Here is a 21595-nt window from a genome sequence, read left to right as displayed (position 1 = left end):
AATGATGAAGCATGCCACTTCCGTGGGTGATGGAATCCTGTCCTCTTTAAGAGGACTCCCTTTATAGCTTCATGTTCTGTTGTGCTGTATCAGTCAGTTTTCACTTTTCTCAGTAAGAGACCCGTGGACTCTTGGAGTGTATGTATATAGTAGGAGGGGGACTTGTCCGCGCTGGTCTGTAAATTTCCCTCTGACCCTTTAACCCACCCGGTTTTGTGAAATCTATGAAAGATACCAATACTGGATAACTGAAGTTACAGGTAAGTAACTCGTTTTCTTTTCCCGGGTCCTGGAGATTCTAGACGGGGAGCGTGTGCTCCAAATGACTAGTGCCTCCATAGCAGACTCTTGGCTAATTACTATGATGGTCTCTACACGCACACACCGTTCAGAACTGCCAGTGACTGTGTAGAATTTCTGAGAGATCTAAACCTCCCAACTCTCACAGGTGACGAGAGGGAGATGTTGGAAGCTGATTTGACAGAAGAGGAACTCACGGTGCACTGAAAGACCTAGAATTGGGGAAAACAGAGGTGATAATGGCCTGCCAGTAGAACTATATAAAGGGATGCCGGACAAGGCAGTTAAACACATTAGCTATGTTTCAAGAGGCTAACGAAAAGGGATGTCTGCCGAGGGACCCGCAAATTACCACTATTGTAGTTATACACAAGAAGGGCAAGCCACCGACAGACCTATTTCCTTATTAAATGTAGAGGCGAAGGTGCTTGCAAAGAAACTAGCAGCCTGACTGCGCAGTGCTGCATGGAACCACACCGCCTCGAACAGAACAGGTGATTTTGAAGTTCCTCAGTGCAAAAATTGCATTTTATAGCATTGAATAGAACTATATGTTTGCCACGCTGGTCAGGTTGGGCTTTGGGCCGAAAGTTTGTGTATGGGTCAGACTCTTATACCAGGGGCTTTTAGCTGGGGTAAGAGTAAGTGGTGCTGTCTAACAGGTGGTTGTCCTGCCGAAGGGCATTAGGCAAGGCTGCCCCCTATCCCCCATGATTTTTAGGGGGTGAGGATTTACGGAGACTGGGAGGAAAGACTCTATCTATATGCCGACGACATCTTACTCTATCTGACCCAGCCGACCTTTTCCAAAGACAGAATGCTGCAGATCTTTGACCCCTTCAGAAGCTATTCAGGCTATCACATCAACTGGACAAAGTCACTGATCTTCCCCCTTTTGGGTGACACTCTCATCCTGCTCTGCACCTTTGACACAGGAGGAATTGTAGATCAGGAGTTAATCTAGACTGGTGTCAGAGAGCGGAAGAGGTGGTCTGTCAAAGCAGGGGCTGTCCTAAGAAGTGAGAGAAGGTGTGGGGGGCCTGGCAGAACTTCCGGGGTTCCTGACTGGGAGGGAAGTACTTCTAAGGGAAGGGTGGAGCACTATGGTTTGCTAGGCACTGATGTAAGTCACATGAAATGTTACAGGCCATAAAATCGCCATACTCACTTAACATCCATGTTCTGCCTTTAAGTTTGTAGATTTTAATGGCCATGGATGTAGTAAGATCTTCACCATACTTTTTCTGTACACACTTCATGATGAGTATGGTTTGAATAAACAGAGTTTTAAAAAAATTGGACACTCTTTCAATCTGAATCAACGACAGTCTTATGGGAGGTTTTCAGGAAGGAAAAGAGGTTCCTCACACGCACGCAACAATGACAATCAGAAAAGATCTTGACTCCCAGCTTGTACACTCTTTTCCATCTGGTTCTCAGATGTTGTGGTTCAGAATTTCCCTTTTTGCTCCCTCATGGAAGATCATAACATCAGGCACAAGTGGGTTGTGCAAATTGTGCAATCAGGTCACGCATTGGAATACATTCAGAGATCCAGTATGTCGCCAAGAAAGGAACATCCTCTTTATTTGAAAGAGCTTTAAATGGAAATTCACATGCTTCACTTCAAAGGAACCATAGAATTTGCACCCAATCTCAAAGGATTTTATTCAAGATTTATCCTAATCAAAAATAAAACAGGTCAGTGGAGACCACTGCTGCATCTGAGGCAGCTGAACAAGTCTTTAAAGAAACAGTCATTTTAGATGATTACTTTAGAAGAATTCCTCCTTCAGGACGCATATTACCACATGCCTATTCATCGAAAACACAGAAAGTACCTGCAATACGCAGTAGAGGCACAGCACTACCAGTTCAAGGTGCTCCCTTTTGGAATCAAATCAGTGCCTCCAATATTTACCTAAAGTCTTCTCCCAGTTGCTGCTTTTCTCAGGCGAGAAGGTAACCAGGCCTGGACGACCAGCTCGTCAAAGCACCATCCTGGGACGTAGCAAAGGCTTCTATGAATGCCTGCAACAGTCTCTTAGGGAGATTGGGTCTCACTTTGAACAGAGAGAAATAATTGTTGGATCCCCAGACAAAGATCACATTTCTGAGACCAATACCCGACACACAATTGGGAAAAGCTTTTCCATTGGCGGACAGAGTGAGAAAGTTGTAGACTGTGGCAAAAATGTTTGCTGCAAAACAGTCAGTCACAGTGACGCTATACAATTCTTTGTTGGGCCAGATGGCATAATGTATCGGCCTCATTCCATTTTGCAGGCTTGGTATGAGACCTTTCCAGCAAGAACTGGTCTTGCAGTGGAAACAGAGGGCTCGTGGGAAGATACAGTCCATGTCACAAGGTGCTTGAAGCAAGCTTTAGTGTGGCGAAGAGTCCCAGCAAACCTAAATGCAGGATTTTCTTTTCTGCCGTAAGCAGAAAGGGTAATACTACTGATGCTTGCATGGGTGGGTGGGAAGCTTATCTGAAAGAAGTTCCAACCAGAAACCTCTGGTCAGATACAGGGAAGAGGCTCCACATCATTGGGTTGGAACTCTGTGCCGTATGACTAGGTTTTCAATCGTTCCTCCTCAGAATTAAGGGTGGGCGTAGTTGGCGGAGTACTACTACGCAGAACTCCAAGAAGTTGAACAGAAACTCTCTGAATTCCGCAACTATGCTCCATCAACAGTGACCTCATATATTTTTGGTAAAATAACAAGTATCTCTGTCTTTACATGCTAAAATGCATATAGTTATTTCACAAAAGTGAAAATTAAAGTTTAGCAAGCAGTGAGAGAGGTGATGATTTTGGGATCCTCCCTAACCTAGGGGGAGAACCAAGCAGATGCCTTGAAAACAAAGAGCGCATCTTGCTGAACGATTCAGTTATGGTCCCATCCTCTTAGAACCACCCCAAGCACAGTTATTATGGGCAAAAATACAATCCAAACCAAAGGCCCTGCAAAGCATTATGGGACAAGACTAGCAGTGGGCAGTGAATATTATAGTATCCAATATCAAAATAATTCTACAAAGAGCTGCAGTTCAACTCTTCATTACTAGGTGTCCCTTACGAGTCAAATGCAAAATCATTGAATCAAGTTGCAGTTCCACTAGTCGTTACTAGATTTCCCTCACGAGTCAAAAGCAAAAGCAGGGATGTGTGCCATGTCGACTCTTTGTTTAGTTCTGCACCAGGACACTCAGCCTGCAAAGGCTGTGTGTGTGTGTGTGTGTGTGTGTCAGGGCACAGGGCCCCTAAGGGTGGCACAATAAGTGCTGCAGCCCTTAGGGGTCTTCTCTGGTCACAATGCCCTGGGTATCTAGGGTACCATGTACTAGGGGCTGACATGTGGCCAGAGATGCCAATTGGGTTTAGGATTTAGTGCAGTTTTTAGGTAAGGAACAAAGGCCCTGGGTACCTGGTTGGCAGGGACCCAGGGCACACCAAGGAAAAGTGCATCAGGTATCAGGCAAAAAGTGTGGGGGGGGGGGGTACTGCAACAGAAACTCACTTTCTCACAGTTGTTGACAAATCTCCGCAAACTCCGAGAGCAGAGCGGAGTTCAGTACCCGGGGTCACTCAGAATGGCAGTCCAGCCAGCCAGTCCTAGTCAGAACAGTAAACACATCTATGATCTACATCAGTGGTTTTTAAACAGAGGTCCATGGACCCCTTTCGGGTCTGCAAACCCTTCTTAGGGGATCCGTTACTCCTTAGAAAAATTCACAGGATATTAAAGAGTATATAAATAAAGAATCAGAATGTGAAATTACAAATTATAAAACATTCTGTGAAGGAATTTGAAATTGGAGGTGAAAAATCAAGCTAGTATCCGCAGCTTGATTTGTGGGAGCAGTGCAAATGCTGAAAACAGAATATCGTATGGACAACGAGTGGCCTTAATTAAATTTAGAAAAGCTTCAACCTTCCCATTAAAATAAAAAAAGTTGCCTTTTTATATTTGTTTGTGAATTCATTCAAATATTTAATAATTTGGGTCGTTTTTGATGAATGACTGTTTAAGTATTTTTTGTGTATTGTTTTCTGGTTCAACTCATCGAAAATCCTAAGCTGGGGTCCCCGCTTTTAAATAAGGAATCACTGCGGGTCTGGATACCAGTAACGATTCAGAGGGTGTCCCCGGATTACAGTAATGATTAAGTGGGAGGTATACAGAAGTCAAAAGGTTAAGAACTGCTGTTCTACATGCTGAACAAGGAAGGAAGACGGTCCGAACCCATTTCAGATGCAGCTCAGTTGCTGTGGAACTGGACCGTTTCTCACAGGATAGACCTCGCTGACAGGCTGCGTAAAAGATCAGGCGATGTACTTAGTCGGCAAATGTCAGATAATCACGAGTGGGAACTAGAACAGAAACTGTGGATTACATATTCTATCAATGGAGTCACCCCACAATAGATCTGTTCGCCACTCCAAACAACAGAAAATGCCTGTGGTTAGCAAGCAAGTTTTATCATCCAGGGACAGTGGGCAATGCTCTTTTGAGCAGTTGGTCCAAGATATTTGTTCTTCCTTTTTCCCTGATCCCCAGGATGTCGAGTAGGCGAAAATAGTCCATTGCACTCTGATCATCATTCTTTCGGCATGGCCTTGGTCATTATTGGTACAGCGAACTGCTGTAGTTATCAGCACGTCCAGCCATTTCTCTGAAGGTGCATCCCAGGACACCCTACGTATATCAAGGAAAGATTCTCCACTATGATCCCAAGTCGCTGAATATGACAGCATGGTACCTGACCATCTAGTATTGGGCTATTTAGATCAACCTCCAGAATATAATCATATTCTGGTGCAGGCTCAAGCTCCAGTGACTGAGATTTACAGCGCTAAATGGAAGCCGTAGGAAGCTGACTCTGTATATACTATACCAAAGTGAGGTATATTGTGCACAGTGTCAAGTGGAACCCCAAAGGTAGGCAGAGGTAAAATTAGATAGCGCCTTACTCTCTATTTGTGGTAGTGTGGTTGAGCAGTAAGTCTGTATCAGAGGGTAGTGTTAAGTATTTGTAGTACACACTCAATCAACAAATTATATCACACACTCAAAGACACAACTTTTAGACCAACTGGTTTTGTATAAAAATATCCTTTTAGTTATTTTATTTTCTAGAACCTAGCATGCCTGGCACAGGCAAGCAATAAATACTTTACAGTAGTAATGCAGTTTGTAAACAGTTTGAATTGCAATTGTTTATGCACTTTGATTTGATTACAGTAGAGCTACTAGTAATGCAATGCTTTTAATATACTGTACATATACTTTGTATTGGCTTTTTAGTAGAACGTCAAGTAGATTACTTTACAGCTTACTTTTCTCACACAGTGCAGTATACCTGGATACTGCACTGGGACATTTCCTTGAAAGAGGTAGGTAAAAGCGGCTTTGCTATTTAGTTACAGTTTTAAAGGGTTTCTCAGATTTTCCAACTCCACACTTAGAAGCTTTTCACAGAAAAACAGTGAATGTTATCCTATGGAGGAAAATAGGGTTATTGTTCCAAAGGTAAGTAATCCGTAGTAAGAATTGGTATTCTGGGGGTAGACTCAGGGGTCCCCCAGGGTCAAGGATGCACTCTTGTTACACCTTCAGCGACACTAGGGCAGCCGGGTACAGAGTGCTGAGGCCCAAAGGTATCAAATGGGGGATAGGGGACTCCGGTTGGTGGCTGCTTATGAGCAGGCTACTGGGTTGTGGGAGCAAAGCTCCTGGACTTAAGTTCAGGACAAATGGGGGTTCAAGCCAGCGCAAAAGGTGCAACAGTGGGAGGGGGGCATATGCCTCACTCTGGTTGGCTGGGTCCCCCATCTGCAAGATGGCAGGGACTGAGAGTGGTGCCTCACTTCGCCTCCCCCTCCTGAGGGGTGGAATTGGCAGAGGTGGGGACACCTTTCTTCCTCATTTGTTTTTCCCGACGGTTCTCCCGCCCAAAGTGGGCTTCAGAACCCATGGGAACCAGTTGCTGAAAGCAGCAAGTGACCTGGCGAAGCTCACAAAGGCGACAAGCCTTTGAAGCTTCCCCTTCGTGGACCCTGCCCCTCCTGGGGGAGGAGGCTTGGCACCTTGTCCCAGGATGTGCATTGTTTCTGGCCCTCAAGAGCAACAGGCTCTCGACCCAGGGGTCCAGAAACATATCTGGTGGTGGCAGCTGAAAGCAGCCACTCAGCCTGGAGACTAGTGGTAGGTCGTTTTCAGGAAGCATCTCTAAGATGCCCTCTGTGTGCATTTTTTATTAAATCCCACACTGCCATCAGTGTGGGTTTAATGTGCCGGTAAGTGTGATACCAAACTTCTCAGTTTTCAATGTAGCTATTATGGTGCTGTGGAATTCGTAATGCAAACACAAGGAGATGGTGGACCGAGTGCTGAAACTTTTCAAACACTCACCCCCAGTCACAGATCTGGGTTGAATCCATTATCATTCTTTAGCTCACTTTGCCACCCCAGTTCAGACACAGCTATATGCAATTCATTCTTGACCCTGTGCCTCATGGGAACAGTCCAGCCTAAACTACCAAGCCATGTCGTTCCTGGACCGGAAACAAGCATCCTGGGACCGGTTTCGTGCTAACAGCCCTCTTCAGCCAGACGAGCTTGAATCCAGTGGCAAAGTGAGCAAGGGACCCACGTCTGGGCATACCCTGCCAAGTTAGGGCGAAGAAAGCAAACACAAAGAGATGGTGGACGGAGTGCTGAAACTTTTTAAACACTTACCCTCAGTCACAGATCTGGGTTGAATCCATCATCATTCTTTATCTCACTTTGCTACCCCAGTTCAGACACAGATATTTGCAATTCATTTTTAACCCTGTGCCTCATGGGAACAGTCCAGCCCGAACTGCCAAGCCATGTCTTCCCTGGACCGGAAATAAGCATCCTGGGACCAGTTTCGGGCTTCACCTCTTCGACATCCTCCGATTCTATGGGAACTTGATACAGTCCTCAGTCAGGTGATGTTACTGTGGTGAAGCCCTCTTTGACCTACTTTGGTTCTCCTTTTAGTTTTACATTTTACACATTTTAGCAAACTTCGTTTTATTCCTGTTACCTTCCATATATTTTATTTTCATGTTCTGATTCTAAGTAACGTTGTATATGCGGTTTGTTATTAGAAAACCTTTCCTGCTACATAATCTGTACTCCGCATTCAAGGCTTAATTTGTCTGCTCAGGGAAGGCTCCTAACATCTAGAGAAATCATTGCATCAGAGCTGTATGTCCAACACGGTGGTTCTATTATATAAATAGTGCACTGTCCCTTAGTGGCTCAGAGGGGGCACTACAGCACAATGGTCCTGGGGTGAATGTTGTGTTCGACATGTAGCTCTGCCAGTGCTGATCTTCCATGCTGATACTGCGGAGAGGGATTGCCAATCCAACTTCAGACCATCCAGGTATAGAGTGCAGGCTATCCTCACAGATCGGGCAGAGGGTACACCCACTATGCTCTCAGAGTCGGGGTAATTAAAGGTAGGATTAAATACATATTTAGAAATCAGACTGTCATGGTCTGGCTGTTCATTTGTTTCACCATGTTCACAATGCTGGTTACTTTGCTTTGTTTTGTTTGCCTAACAGTCTCAACTGATTATTTCTTTTCAAGACTAGGATTGTGTCAATAAATGTATTGAAAACTCAGTTCTTATCTTTTCTGTGATTTGAAAGGCATGCTTGAATAAACAACGAAAGGGGTAAGATCTGTTTCCATGATCGCTTTGGGATCAGTGTCATGTACGAGGTTGCAAAAATCCTCTTCTACCCTGGTTGGTTTAGGGGTTCAGGTGAGGCACTGTGAGCTTGCTAGAAATTGGGCAAACAGTTTCTGATGGTGTAGATTGACTCTGCATCCTAAAGTCCTGTTGTCGTAATACGCAGTACTACATTTTCTGGTGGGAACCGTATAGCATGACCTCCTTTTGAGCCTATACATAAAGCAGATTTAAATTTGTCTCCTGGAAAGCAGCACTCCTCCTAGCACTTACATCCTTCAGGAGAGTGGTAGAGATTCAAGCATTCACCATCAGGGTACCTTTTTCTTGGTTCATAAAGGACAGGGTAATTCTCACAATCATCCCTAAATTAATTCCAATGGTTCCAACTGACTGTCACCTTAATGAACCTGTCATTCTTAGATCTTTTTTCCAAACCCATCTTCAACAGCAGAAAGAGTTACATTCTTTGGACTTACATAGATGTCTCAGTTTCTATATAAACGAGACAGAGGACATACACACATCATTCCGAATGTTTGTGTTGTTTAGTCAACAAAGAAAATGTCAAGCCCTGTCCAAACAGAGGATAACTTGTTGACTCTCAGCCTTCATCTCTTTCTGTCATGCCAATGCTAAGCATCCTCCCCATGGGAAAGTGAGGGCGCTTTCCACCAGGGGCATGACTTCAACTGCAGCACTCTATGCTGCTGTGCCCTTGAACGACATCTGCCATGTAGCTATCTGGAGTAGCAGGCAAACGTTCATAAAGCTGTAATGCCTAGAGATGGACACACAAGCTGACACAGCAGTAGGACCGGCAGTTCTGAGAAACCGGTTTCACTAAAGGTGAGCCTGTTACCCACTTTGTTGTATTTTATAATGCATACTGCTTGCTATTCTGCTTCAAGCATGTGAATATATAAAATATCCATGGATGGTAGCGTTGGACTTGCAGGACGCTTATTTTCACATCCCCGTCCTGCCGGCCCACCGGCGTTACCTGCGGTTCACGGTAGGCCACAAGCACTTTCAGTTTACCATGCTCCCCTTCGGCCTTACCAGCGCCCCACGGGTGTTCAAAAAAGTGATGGCAGTGGTCGCAGCTCATCTGCGCAGGTTAGGGGTTTCAGTCTTTCCCTACCTCGCCGACTGGTTGTTGAAGGCGGGCTCGCCCCAGACAGTCGTCAGCCACCTCCAGACTACGGCCGACCTCCTGCACCTGCTGGGGTTCTCCATCAATGTGCCGAAGTCACACCTGTGTCCCTCTCAGAAGCTCCTCTTCATCGGAGCGGTTCTAGACTCGGCGCAGTTTCGGGTTTATCCTCCCGAACAGCGGGTTCGAGATATTCAGGCTCTGATTCCGGTCTTTCAGCCTTTATCCCAAATCTCGGTCAGGTTGACGCTGCGGCTTCTGGGGCTGATGGCCTCCTGCATCCTTCTGGTGCATCACGCCCGGTGGCGGATGCGGGCTCTGCAGTGGGACCTGAAGTTTCAGTGGGCCCAGCATCAGGGCAACTTGTCCGACCATGTCTTGATCTCGGAGGGCACTGCAAGACAGTTGCCGTGGTGGCTCACGGACCGCGATTGGGTCAGCGGCAGATCCCTCTCCCTACTCCAACCGGAGCATGTAGTTGTGACGGACGCGTCCCTCCAGGGCTGGGGGGGCCACATGAGAGAGGCGGAGATCAGAGGCCTCTGGTCTCCGGCGGAGTCCCGGCGCCACATCAACTTTCTGGAGCTGTGGGCGATCCGACTTGCACTGAAGGCATTCCTCCCCTCTGTCCGGGGGAGTGTAGTGCAGGTGTTCACGGACAACATCACCGCCATGTGGTACTGCAACAAACAGGGCGGGGTGGGGTCGTGGACCCTATGCCAGGAGGCTCTGCGCCTCTGGTAGTGGCTGGAACATCAGGGCGTGACCTTGGTGGTTCAACACCTGGCAGGTTCTCTGAACGCCAGGGCGTCTGAACTCAGCCGTCGGTGCATGATGGATCACGAATGGCGTCTGAACTCGGACGTGGCGCAAGGCCTCTTTCAGTAGTGGGGAGAGCCTTGGTTAGATCTATTTGCCACAGAAGAGAACGCGCAATGTCATCAGTTCTGCGCGTCGGAATTTCCAAGGCGGCACCCGTTCGCAGACGATTTTTGTCGGGAGTGGAGTTGCGGTCTTATGTATGCCTTTCCGCCTATACCACTTCTGCCCAGAGTGCTGAAGATCAGGCGCGACCGGGCCCAGGTTATACTTGTGGCTCCGGACTGGGCACAAATATATTGGTATCCAGAGCTACTCAGCATGTCTGTCGATCCCCCGATTCATCTACCTCTTCAGGAGGACCTTCTGTCGCAGCAGCAGGGTACGGTCCACCACCCGAACCTGTCCAGTCTCCACCTACAAGCTTGGAGATTGAGCGGTGACAGTTGAGGCCATTTGACTTGCCTCCTGAAGTCTGTAATGTCATTCTGGCAGCCAGGCGTCCCTCCACAAAGTCGGTATACGCCTGCAGGTGGAACAGATTTGTGGCATGGTGCAGAGCAAAGGCTGTGGATCCTCTCTCTGCACCCCTTTCTGAGGTTCTCCTCTTCCTTCTTTCTGTTGCCCAGCAGGGCTCTGCTCTGGGCACTATCAAGGGCTACCTTTCTGCCCTTTCCGCCTTCTTAAGGCTACCTGATCAGCCATCTTTGTTCAAGTCCCCCATTGTAAATAGGTTTTTGAAGGGCATCACACACATGTTACCTCCTGTTCCATTCGTGATGCCTCAGTGGGACTTGAACCTTGTACTTACCTTTCTGATGTGTGCTCCCTTCGAGACACTTCATAACTGTCCTCTCCGTCTTCTTACTCTAAAGACTGCTTTCCTGGTTGCCATGACCTCTGCCGGGAGAGTGAGTGAGCTCCAGGCTCTTTCTTCCAAACCTGCTTTCCTTTCTGTCCATCTGGACAAGGTTGTGTTGCGGACGAGACCCTCTTTCCTGCCCAAGGTAGTCACAGCCTTCCACATCGGGCAGTCCATCACCTTGCCCACCTTCTTTCCGCCTCCGCATCCCTCTAAAGAGGAAGAGCGGCTCCATCGTCTGGACCCAAAATGTGCGCTGTCATTCTATCTAGACCGCACACGCCAGTTCCAGGTGGATGACCAACTCTTTGTTGGTTACGTGGGCGCTAAGAAGGGACGGGCGGTGCACAAGCAGACCATCTCTCGGTGGATCATCTTGTGCATCCAGGCGTGTTACTCCTTGGCTAAGAAGGAACCCCCTGTTGGGCTGAGGGCTCATTCCACTCGGGCCACGGCGACTACGACTGCCTTACGAGGAGTGCCCTTGCAGGACATTTGTCAGGCAGCTACGTGGGCCTCGCTGCACACATTTGCGAGACACTACTGCCTGGACAGCCAAGTCCGGAGGGATGGCTTCTTTGGCCGTTCCCTCCTCCAGGATCTGGTGTGACTATTGGTTCGCAGACCCACCACCGGGGTTGGTATTGCTGGGGTATCTATTCTAAGGTAAGGAATCTATCACTAACGTGTCTCTTTCAGATGCACAAGTTACTACTTGTGTAACGTTATATCTGTAGAGACATTAGTTAGTGATAGATTCCTTACTGACCCACCCATCCTCCCCGTTCTGCGAACAGATATCTAGGGTTAAGGTCACCCCCTTTCAGGGCCCCAGTTTCATGGCACCAGTGTTGGTTCTATCATGGCTCTGCGTATCTGGCACGGAAAAGCTGTGTATCAGAACTGACGTCAGCATGCGAGGGCGGCATCTAAGTACTCCGACGCGTCATCCCGGCGCTAACGACGCCGTCGACGGACGCAGAGCCCTGGACGACGCCTGCCGGCGCGCAGGGGAATTGCTACGCAAAATTTTTCCAGATCCAGTCTGACACCTGGGGATATTCTAAGGTAAGGAATCTATCACAAACTAATGTCTCCAACAGATATATCGTTACACTAGTAGTAACTTGTGCAACGATGGATTAAACCCAGATCTGTGACTGGGGGTGAATGTTTGCCATTGTGCAACATTCCGTCCATCAATTGTTGTTCTTGCACTTAGGTAAGTGTAGCACCCTGCACTATTCCAAGCGACTTTTGGTGATTTTAATGGTCTTTGACAACCTTAGAAAGCTCTCTAAGTGTTAGCTGTGGGGAGCAGCCTTCAGGTTTAGCCCAGAAGGTGGGTAACTCAGCTTCTTTTATACTTATTGGTATAGGTTAAGTGAAAAAGAACCACACAGTGAATTTATAGAAATAGGTATTTATTATAAGACACTCACTAACACATAGCAATATCTCCTACCCGGAGATATAACACAATTCACACAATACTTTGTTAAAAAAAAAAACTGGTAAGTAGCACAAATACACAGTGGTCATCAGGGAGAGCCAAACTATATACTAAAAGAGGGATGCGAATCTCGACTCGAGTCAAGACTACCCATAAGACTGGGGACCCAAGGAACCACACCCGAGGTAAGTACACAGGAACCCCACAGAGGCTGTGTGCAGAGTGGGAACATGACTGCGTGCTCAATTTAAGTCAAAGGGTAAGTCGCGGATGCAATTTTAAAAGGGAAGGACCCTTCCCAGTGGACCCTTAAGAAACCCCATAGAAGACTGAAGGTTGGAGAGCAACCCCACCCGTGGGTACCCTAAGAACCAGGATACCTACACCTTGGAAGCCTGGTGCATAGGTGCGAAGTGGCTACGGAACCGCAGACTAACTCAGTGGAGGACTTTAGGAAGATGTCGCTGGTGAAGAAGGTGAAAGTGTCCAGTGGAACCCAAAGGTGGATTCAAGATGAGCAGTACCTGCGAGCAGAGGGGACAGAGTCTATGCCACTCAGGAGTTACCGGGAGGCACGGAACACTGGTGCCTACCGATGTCGAGTGATGCATTAGAGTGGACTATGACCTTGGAGCTGCAGCTGTTGGGACCCGGCGACGCTGTGGAAGACCAGGAGCCATTAATGAGCTGTCCCAAGCCGGATGTCGAGAGTCGAGGGGTCGGTGTCTGTACTCTGTAGGGAGCACCAACAAGCCTTGGCAACTGCAAACAATATGGCAGGCGATAAAGGTGCAGTGTCGGGACCAGCCAGGTCCAAGTTACTCACCACATACAAGTAAGTCAGAGCAGGTTTGAGTAAGCAGGGGGGCCCACTGGAGTCGAAGACCCTCAAGAGGACCTATGGGCCAGAGGCATAGGAGTCGCAGGAGGACCTCAAGCAGCTCACCAATTGATGAAGGCCCATGGTGCAAGGGGTGCGGTGCAGGCGAAGATCTTGGCATGAGGAGATACTTGAGGTAGGAGCTTCTTGGAGCCTGAAGATCTCTGAGAAAGAGACCCCACAAGCATTGGCAACGGCAAGTCAATGAGGTGCACAGGGGTTCAGTTCCGACGAAGGATACTGGCCTCAAACTTGGTGAGAAGACAGTGCAGGCCTCGAGGGAGTTGCAGAACCATCACCTGTGTTGCTGAGCCTTTCGGAGTCCGTGGGAGCCCAGGGGCAGCAGACCGGTCAACTATGTTGCAGTGCCTGCAGATACGTGGAAGTGACTCCTTCACTTCAAGGGAGATTCCTTCAGGTGTCTTGGACGTCCACATGCCTTGGAAGGATCCTGTATGGAGCACAGGCACAGACGTTTTAGTAGACAAGCAGGACGATGAGATCAGGAGCAGCAGGAGTCTTCCCAGTCTCAGCCGTGGTGCGCAAAGCATAGTCCAGTGAAGTCCAAAGTGCCCAGATGGTCGAAGATGAAGTGGTGTCTGATCTGAATCTTGTCTCACGACGAATCTAGGGACCCACCCCCGGGTAAGCCCTTAAGTACCCCAAGGAAAGGGTTGGGATGATTCAGGGGTCTCTCCCAGAGGAGGGCTGGACAGTGGGGAGGATACTCCCATGTCCTTTGTCCAGATTTGTGCCAGAGAGGGAGCCAACGGCTCCCTGAACTGGTTTGAACTGGAGTATGCAAGGAGGGCACCAAATGTGCCCTTCAAAACAGTCTGGTGTCGCTGGCACGGGTCGAGAGGTGAAGTTCCCAAGCGCTTCTTTGCTAGAGCGTCCTTGGCTGGGTTTCAATGTCACATCACGGAGACTGACAGAGTTTGGTGCGCATGTGCATAAACCATGCGGAAACTGGATTTCAGTCACCCTCCAAGCCCAAATACGAACTAATAATAAAGTCAAGGAAAAACATGATAGAATGCGAAAATAAATTAAAGCACTGTATACCACTTATTCCTACTCTAATCCCTTTGATTTATTTTCACTATTGCATTAGTAGTTTAATAGAACGTGCGATTTTTAGTTTAAGCATAGCATGTGCATTAACATGTGAGTTTCAAGCGGCCATCCTAATAGCTATTGCACAGCTGCAAAGATATCCCATCAAAGCGAAAGACGTCATACTACGTAGATGCAGTAGATGCATGCTCAGAAAGTTCCCGCGTTTTCGTCAGCCATTTTAGACACTTGCGTTACTTGTTAGTAAAGCACATAGACAAGCTTCCCCTAGCTTCAATGTAAAAATGTGTAATGTGAACATTAGAATTCACAAACCTGTTGATTACAATATTGCACATTATTTGAGAGGATTGCCTCCGAGCAAGTCTTTATGAAACCTTGCTCCATCACCAGTACACTAAACCCTGTCTGGGAGGTGGTCACACCTCCCTGTGACAGGATATCTACTGTTCTGCCTGCCCCTGCTCAAGCTTGGCTCAGCAGCCGGAGGGCAGAAACATGTCTCTGGTCAGCAGCAGCCCTAGCTTACTGTCCGGTTCTGGAAGACTGGTACCGGGAGAACTGGGGGCCTCCCAGAGGAGCTTCACAGTGCATGGAATCATTCTTCCCACACGGTTTACGGTATGAAGGTATGATTCCAACATGCTTGATACCAAACAAGACAAGGTTTGTTACAGCCAGTTTAAATATGGTCATCACGTAATGGCGAATGGCCACTCTATATATCGTAATGGCTGATGCACTTACAACAAACCGGTAGAATGGACTCCGGAGGTTGTTGGGGTGTCCCGCTAATGCAGGAACACCCTCACACTCGGAACTAAGCACCCTGCTTTCAGGATTGAAAGGCCTGCCTTGGGGGTGACATAGCTTTTAATTGCAGTGACCTCAGATGCAAGCAAACTGAAATCTGTTGTAAGTGGTGCTTGCACCAGCTCACATAGGCTTCAATGGCAGGCCTGCAGTTTGAGTGGTCTCCCTTGGGTGGCATAATACATGCATCAGCCCATGGGAGGCCCCTGGTGTACCTAGGGCCTGGGTACCTTGGTACCATTTACTAGGGACTTATATGGGGTACACCAGTAGTCCATCTGGGGTGTACCCAAGTACGTACCATGCCAATTTAGGGGAGAAAGCACAGAGACTGGGGTCCTGATTGGCAGGATCCTGGTCAGGCTAGTATGAAACCGCATAACATCAAGCAAAAAGTTGGGGTAACCATAAAAGCAGATCCTACTTTCCTAAAGATATCTGTAATATATTCACATGCGACCCTCCTACCTCCCCGCCCAGGGCTCATCGTATTTTATTCTCCCACTTGTGCTTTGAAATCTGAGCTGTGGGGGATTCTAGGGGCAATAGAGGTGGTTAAGCTTTCACCTCATTGACTGAGGTTTGGGTTATTTCAAATGATGTGGATGTGCTACTACAGATACTATTTTTCAGGCCTGTGCTGTATATTCTTACACTGTTTACTGGTATGTTAATGTACTGGGGATTCCCAGCTTGACGACCAGGAATGATTCAAGCATATGAATCTATAAAATATATCAATGTTGGAGAACTGGATTTACAGGTAAGTAACTAATTTAGTTTTTGACTTCAGTGAAGGTCACGGTGATGTAGTAACCATTTGTTCTGAATTTCACATCTCTGGATAAGAAGAGGAGCTTGCTATTTCAGTCTTAAGGATATGAATAGTGATGGAGATTCCACAATAGTGTTTACACTTGCAATCCTAGTTCCCCCCTTGAGTATCGTTTTTGAGTTTGTGAACCAACTACCTATCCTCCTTCCTGTTAAACACTGTGTGTAGTTCTAAATTAGTTTAATGGATCTCTACTGCAATCTTCCAGTCAAAAAGAATTATCTGAATGAAGCTGCAGTGCTTTCTAAACCTGTGAAGCTTCAGTATTCCGTAAAGAAGCAGAGTGATTTTTTTTCTCCATATAAATGGACATACACTTTCAAGATTTCCTGTATTGTTCTCCTTTTTTGGTAAACCATGAAATTGACTTCCTAGTTGATTGTATTTTTCGTATTACAAAATGTCTGTTTAGATTAAAAAAAGAAAAAGGTAAATGTTGCCTCCCATAATCATATTTTCTTTGAGATAGTTTTAAAACAAGAATATGTATATATTGAAATGTGTTCCATGGTCCCAAAAATAGAATGAGATGGTTTACAGTTTGTGAACTCATACTCTTGATAAAGAACTGCGCTTAGAAATAACTTTTTTTTTCTCATCCAGCTAACATATTATCTTTACAAAAAAATGCATAGAATATTTATGCACAGCACACAGACGTTTTTCACTATATAAAAAGCCATCTGTAATCTAAATTACATTTTTCAGTATTGGTTACTTACAGTGTGCTGCATCTGCTCCTGTACCATCACATAGTTATTGGATATCCTATGTGCATGCTATTCACACTCTGGTGAAGAACGTGTAATGTCTTGGGCCAAATGGCATTTCAGGTGCACTTCTGGTTCCAAGTCACACAGACTTTCATAGGCAGTTCATAGTCCCCTCGGACCGTGTTGCTGGTCATTTCATATCTCATTGTCCTAAACTCCTGCCTTTTACACAGTTTGCTTTGCCTGTGCTATAGCCAGTAATGGTGCTTCAGTTTGATTGCCTGCCTTCTCTGCTTATTATCCTCCCAATAGCACTAGTAGCAGTCGGCAGGAGAGCCCTTCCGTGCCATCCTCCAAAGAGAAAGACCTACAAGTGTCCCGAAGAGAAAATCTTGACAGCTCCATTGAGGAGGCGGTTCTTACTGCAGAGGATGACTCCTTACACAGTGCAAGTGTCCCATCACTGCCAGAAGAGAGAGGTGAGAAAGCACAGAATGTTACATCAGCATTGTCAATCTGTCTGTTTGTACAGTTTGTTCTGGGGGCACACTCCCATCTGCATTGAAGCCATGTCCCACTTGATATTCATGTCAGGTCTGTGCCTGCTGACAGGTCTACATGCCAGCCTGGTGAGTATGCACCAGCTCAGTACTAGTTTGCATGTGCCATTATAGTCCATTATGGCCCGTGTTCTTGAGTAATGTTGTAGGAGAGCCTAAGACTGAAAGGCTGAGTCTTGAGAAGCACTTGTGAAATGTGGCTTTTTCTGTTTTGTACTCCTGCATTTTATGAGTTTAGCACCTTGCAGGGTCCTGATACAACTTTTAAACTGTTCCTTGAGATGATTCTTTTATTCGCTTTGTGTAGACACCACTTCTGTTGCTACCGAGTACTCCCTGAAGTTTGACGAATCGATGACTGAGGATGAAATTGAGGAAAAATCTTTTCGATCACTGTTGCCTTCCGAGAGCCATCGTCGCTTCAACCTGGAAAAAAGACGAGGGATTCGTGATGACTCAGATGAAGAAGCCTCCCCGCAGAAATCTGCGTTAACCTCTGTTAAGGTGCGTTCTTTTTTAAGAAAGATATCTTGTGTGCAAAAGTGTGTCTTGATGAGAAAGAGGTACCATCATTGTTCTATGCTTTGTACAGAGGTCCCACACTTCATTTCTCCTCAGTGAAAACAGTGTAAAAGTAGCTCTTTTTTTGTGCAGTAACAGGCATGTACAGTTCCCTTTAATATTGTTTTCAACTTTAAACTGAACGTTTGCAACCCCCGAATAAGCCTGTAGATGTTATTTTAAAGTGCTCAAATTCCTTTTTCATCATTTTTGGTATCTGTTTCTGGTTGCCAGTTTTAGCAGAAAATGCATCACAATTCCTTTTCATCCTCGAATGTTAGGCTTTCTTTTCATTTGTCCATATTGAGACATGGCTTCTGACTTAAAGCATTTGTTTTTTGCATTGTTTTTTTTTTGGGGTACTTCGTCTCACATATTCTTCTAAATAGCCTCCTCACACCAGACTGAATCCAGAAAACCTCCCTCCAGACCCTCATCTACCCCACATAAGCGAGCTCTCTAGTACTACCAGGTGGCTCTAGCCTCGGTTCTGCCTGCTAAGGATGGGAATACATCAGGCTATATATGATGCATTCTAACTTTTTGGCTTAATTTCCTGTTTTTATTTGCCTTAGTGATGTGGTCTGTAGATATTCAAACCACAAGTTCCTCGGGAGTTTGAGAGCGTGTAGGTCAAATATCACTACATAAGGTCTCTGATTGTATGCCCTGTCATTAATGTTGTAAGAAAATGTCTTTTTTGGATCCCGAAGCCTTTTGCATATGTGCTTGTGGTGTCTGGGGCCTTACCACATCCCCTCAGCTTGTGATTCCACAGCTCCATGCACTTGAACACCCATTAGTTAGCTGTAGGACACCCCAGAATGGTCCCTCATTATTCGTCAAGTTGGTATCATGATAAGGAGTAAGCCCCCAAGGGTTCCTGCCAAGCATTTGCTATGCTATTAGGCTTAGTTTTTAACTGAAAGTGCCTCTACAGTCACTGATGAGTTTAAGAAATCAATAAGTCTTCATATATGCACTCTTTCACTTATCTTTGCACTGATAAATCCATAAATCCACCTCCTGGCTCATGCCTTCATTCAGTCACTTGCCCATACACAGTAAAACAGACACAGAGAAGAGGGAGCGGAAAGGACACAGCTCTCAAAGGGGCTGCCCCCTTAAAACAGTGATGCTCTTGCCCTGCCCTCTGATCATACAACACCTGCTGGGGAAAGATTGCAGGGTTATTTGCACCGATAGGTGGAGATCACCTCTGGCCAGTGGTTTCTAGGCATCACACAGGTGGTTTATTGTTTAGAGCTGACACACACCACCAAACATTTCCTCCCACAAACACAGACTCTTCCCGGAACACTTCCACATGGTTACACTCCAAGATGACATTGAAGATATCTGTGTTTTGCAGTGAGTTGCGAGCATGATCTGTTTAAGGTGTTATCTTTGAGGGTCACCACGGCCCTCCGGGTGTTCACCAAGCCGTGGTAGCCACTCTCTTCTGGCAGGGCGTCATCCACATGTTTCCTGAACCAGGATGACTAGCTGATCATGAGCGCCACACAGCATCAATGTCTACCGCACATGCAGGCCATCATTCAACTTCTTCACTACCTCAGCTTTAATATAAATGTGGTCAAATCTCACCTCCAGCCCCCCCAAGTGCAGTCCTTCCTCATGGCCATTCTCGACTCCCACATAGGGAAACCTTATAACAGCCTTGCAAGGATGCAAACAATCTAAACCTTGCTGCCTCTTTTCAGCCAGATCGGCAGGTAACGATCAGGACCCCGTAATACGCCTACTAGGCATAACAGCATCCTGCATCGCCTTCCTTCCTCACTACAGGTTGCACATGCGTCCATTACAATAGTGCCCAGCGTTGTAGTAATCTCAGGTGGAGGGTCATTGGGATAATCTAGTGTTGATTTGTGACCAAACTCCTCGCTTTCTCTAGTGTTGGAATGCAAACAACCTGTCGCAGAGACGGCCTTTGTTAAACCCAACTCAGAAGATTACCGGGATGGACAACAACTTGGCAGACCTGATCAGCAGGAGGCATCGACAAGTCCACAAATGAGAACTCTACCCTCAAGTCCCCCTCCAGTATTTCCATCGCTAGCGGTTCCTACAGATAGAACTTTTTGCCATTACCGAAAACGCAAAATACCTGAGCTTCACCTCCATACTCCCACACTTAGTCCATGCGCAATGCACTATGGATTAATTGGTCAGGGATCTTTGCTTATGCTTTTCCGCCTCTCACACTCCCTTTCGTGGTTCGGAAGTTGAGGCAGACATCCCTCACTCGCTTCCTAGTAGTTCCAACCTGGGCACGTCAGCCCTGGTTCACCACTCTGCTTGAGCTCTCTTTAGTCCCTCATGAGAAGCTCCCCAAAATGCCGGACCTTCTTTCTCAAAACTAAGGCACTCTCATGCATCCCAAACCGCAGCAGCTCAATCCTGCGATTTTAAGTTTTTCTTTAGTCCTCTTAAGAAAGGCTCCAAACTTTAGTTAAATATTGGAAGATAGAGAATGGGGTTGTGGAACTCACCTGACCCCTTTCCTCCATCTTGGCTTGCAAGCAAGAGCTAAGGACTCTCTGTAGGCTTAAAAAAAATAAAACTGGTTCCAATCCTACCAAGGCTTGGCAGAATATGCTCTTGAATACCCTGCTGAAGAGGAGGACCTCCTTGCAGAAGGAGAAAGTAGTGATGGGGAGAACAGTTCCCAAACCCCTCTCCTACTTAGGGAAGATGTGGTACCTGCACCTATCTTTCCAAAAGTAGTGCTTAGGGCACCCAACTCCCAAACACATGGGACAGGCTCCCCAAGCAACTCTGAGCATAGCCTCAATGTGGAGGACATCCTTTTAGCAAGGTTGACTCGCAGACTAACACTGGAGTATAGACTCCTGGCTGTAGAAAGGGAAAGAACAGAAATGGGTCTTGCACCCATTATTGGTGGCAGCAGTATAATTCCTAGGGAGAGAGAGTCCCCACAAGGACTGGTGTTGCAACTGTAGGAAATTGGTACACAAAACTGGAGATACTGCCTGTCCCCCAAAAAAATCCCCCTAGTACTCCTCCAGCTAGCATTGGTATGTCAAGTCTCCAGGTGGGATCAATAGTGTGCCCAGAGGCAATCAGGGTTCACACTGAAGCTATTTTAGTCTGTGGGGGTGGGGTAGATTTGGCCACTCTTGCTGCCTGGCTCCCTAATATGAAGAAATACCAGCAGCAACCCTTGATTAATGAGACTAGGGTAGAAGCCCTGAGGGATGCAGGTGCCAGGGTCACCATGGTGACAGAAAAACAGTTTTCCCCTGGACAGTATTTGGCTGGAAAAACCTATCCAGTCACCAACACTGATAATGTAACTACAGCGCATCTCATGGCTGTGATGTCTTTAGTATGGTGAGGGGTTACTGGTCTAAAATAGGTGGTGGTCTCTTCCAAGATCCCAGTTGAATGTCTGCTAGGGAATGATGTAGAGACCTCAGCATGGATTGAGGTAGAACTGCAACTCATGCACCCATGCTGAGAATCATCCTTGAGTTGGTGTGTGTAAAGACCTTCAACCAGCACCTCTTTGAGTGCCCCCAGTCTCCATTGATAAACATTGGGCCATAGTTACCGAATGTGACCTCTGCACCGGGCTGCCACAGTGCTGCTGGTGGTGCAGTCTCTACACTTTCCTGACCCTTGCCCAGTGTTGATCCTAAAACCTGAAGACTGGAATTGTAAGTCATGGACTTACCTGCGAATTGCAACATCGTTTTTCCTCCATAGGTTAAGATTGATCTGTTTGAAAAACGCACGAAGTGTCCACTTTGTAGAATTAAAAGTTACGATATTGCAAAC

The 21595-nt window shown here is 46.6% G+C and overlaps 1 protein-coding gene across 1 annotated transcript in view; it reads left to right on the top strand.

Moving 5' to 3' along the window:
* CEP350 (centrosomal protein 350) overlaps window positions 1–21595 on the top strand; it is a 1478431-nt gene that overhangs the window by 844576 nt on the left and 612260 nt on the right. The window contains exons 22-23 of the mRNA XM_078643560.1: window positions 16962–17128; window positions 17517–17713. Coding sequence (XP_078499686.1) covers window positions 16962–17128; window positions 17517–17713 — 364 coding nt within the window. The remainder of the gene's footprint in view (window positions 1–16961; window positions 17129–17516; window positions 17714–21595) is intronic.

This window comes from Lissotriton helveticus, chromosome 1_1, assembly GCF_964261635.1.
Source record: "Lissotriton helveticus chromosome 1_1, aLisHel1.1, whole genome shotgun sequence".
In the NCBI taxonomy this organism is placed as follows: Eukaryota; Metazoa; Chordata; class Amphibia; order Caudata; family Salamandridae; genus Lissotriton; species Lissotriton helveticus.
The sequence above is the reverse complement of the archived record's forward strand: the minus strand, read 5'-3'. Positions and strand labels throughout refer to the sequence as shown.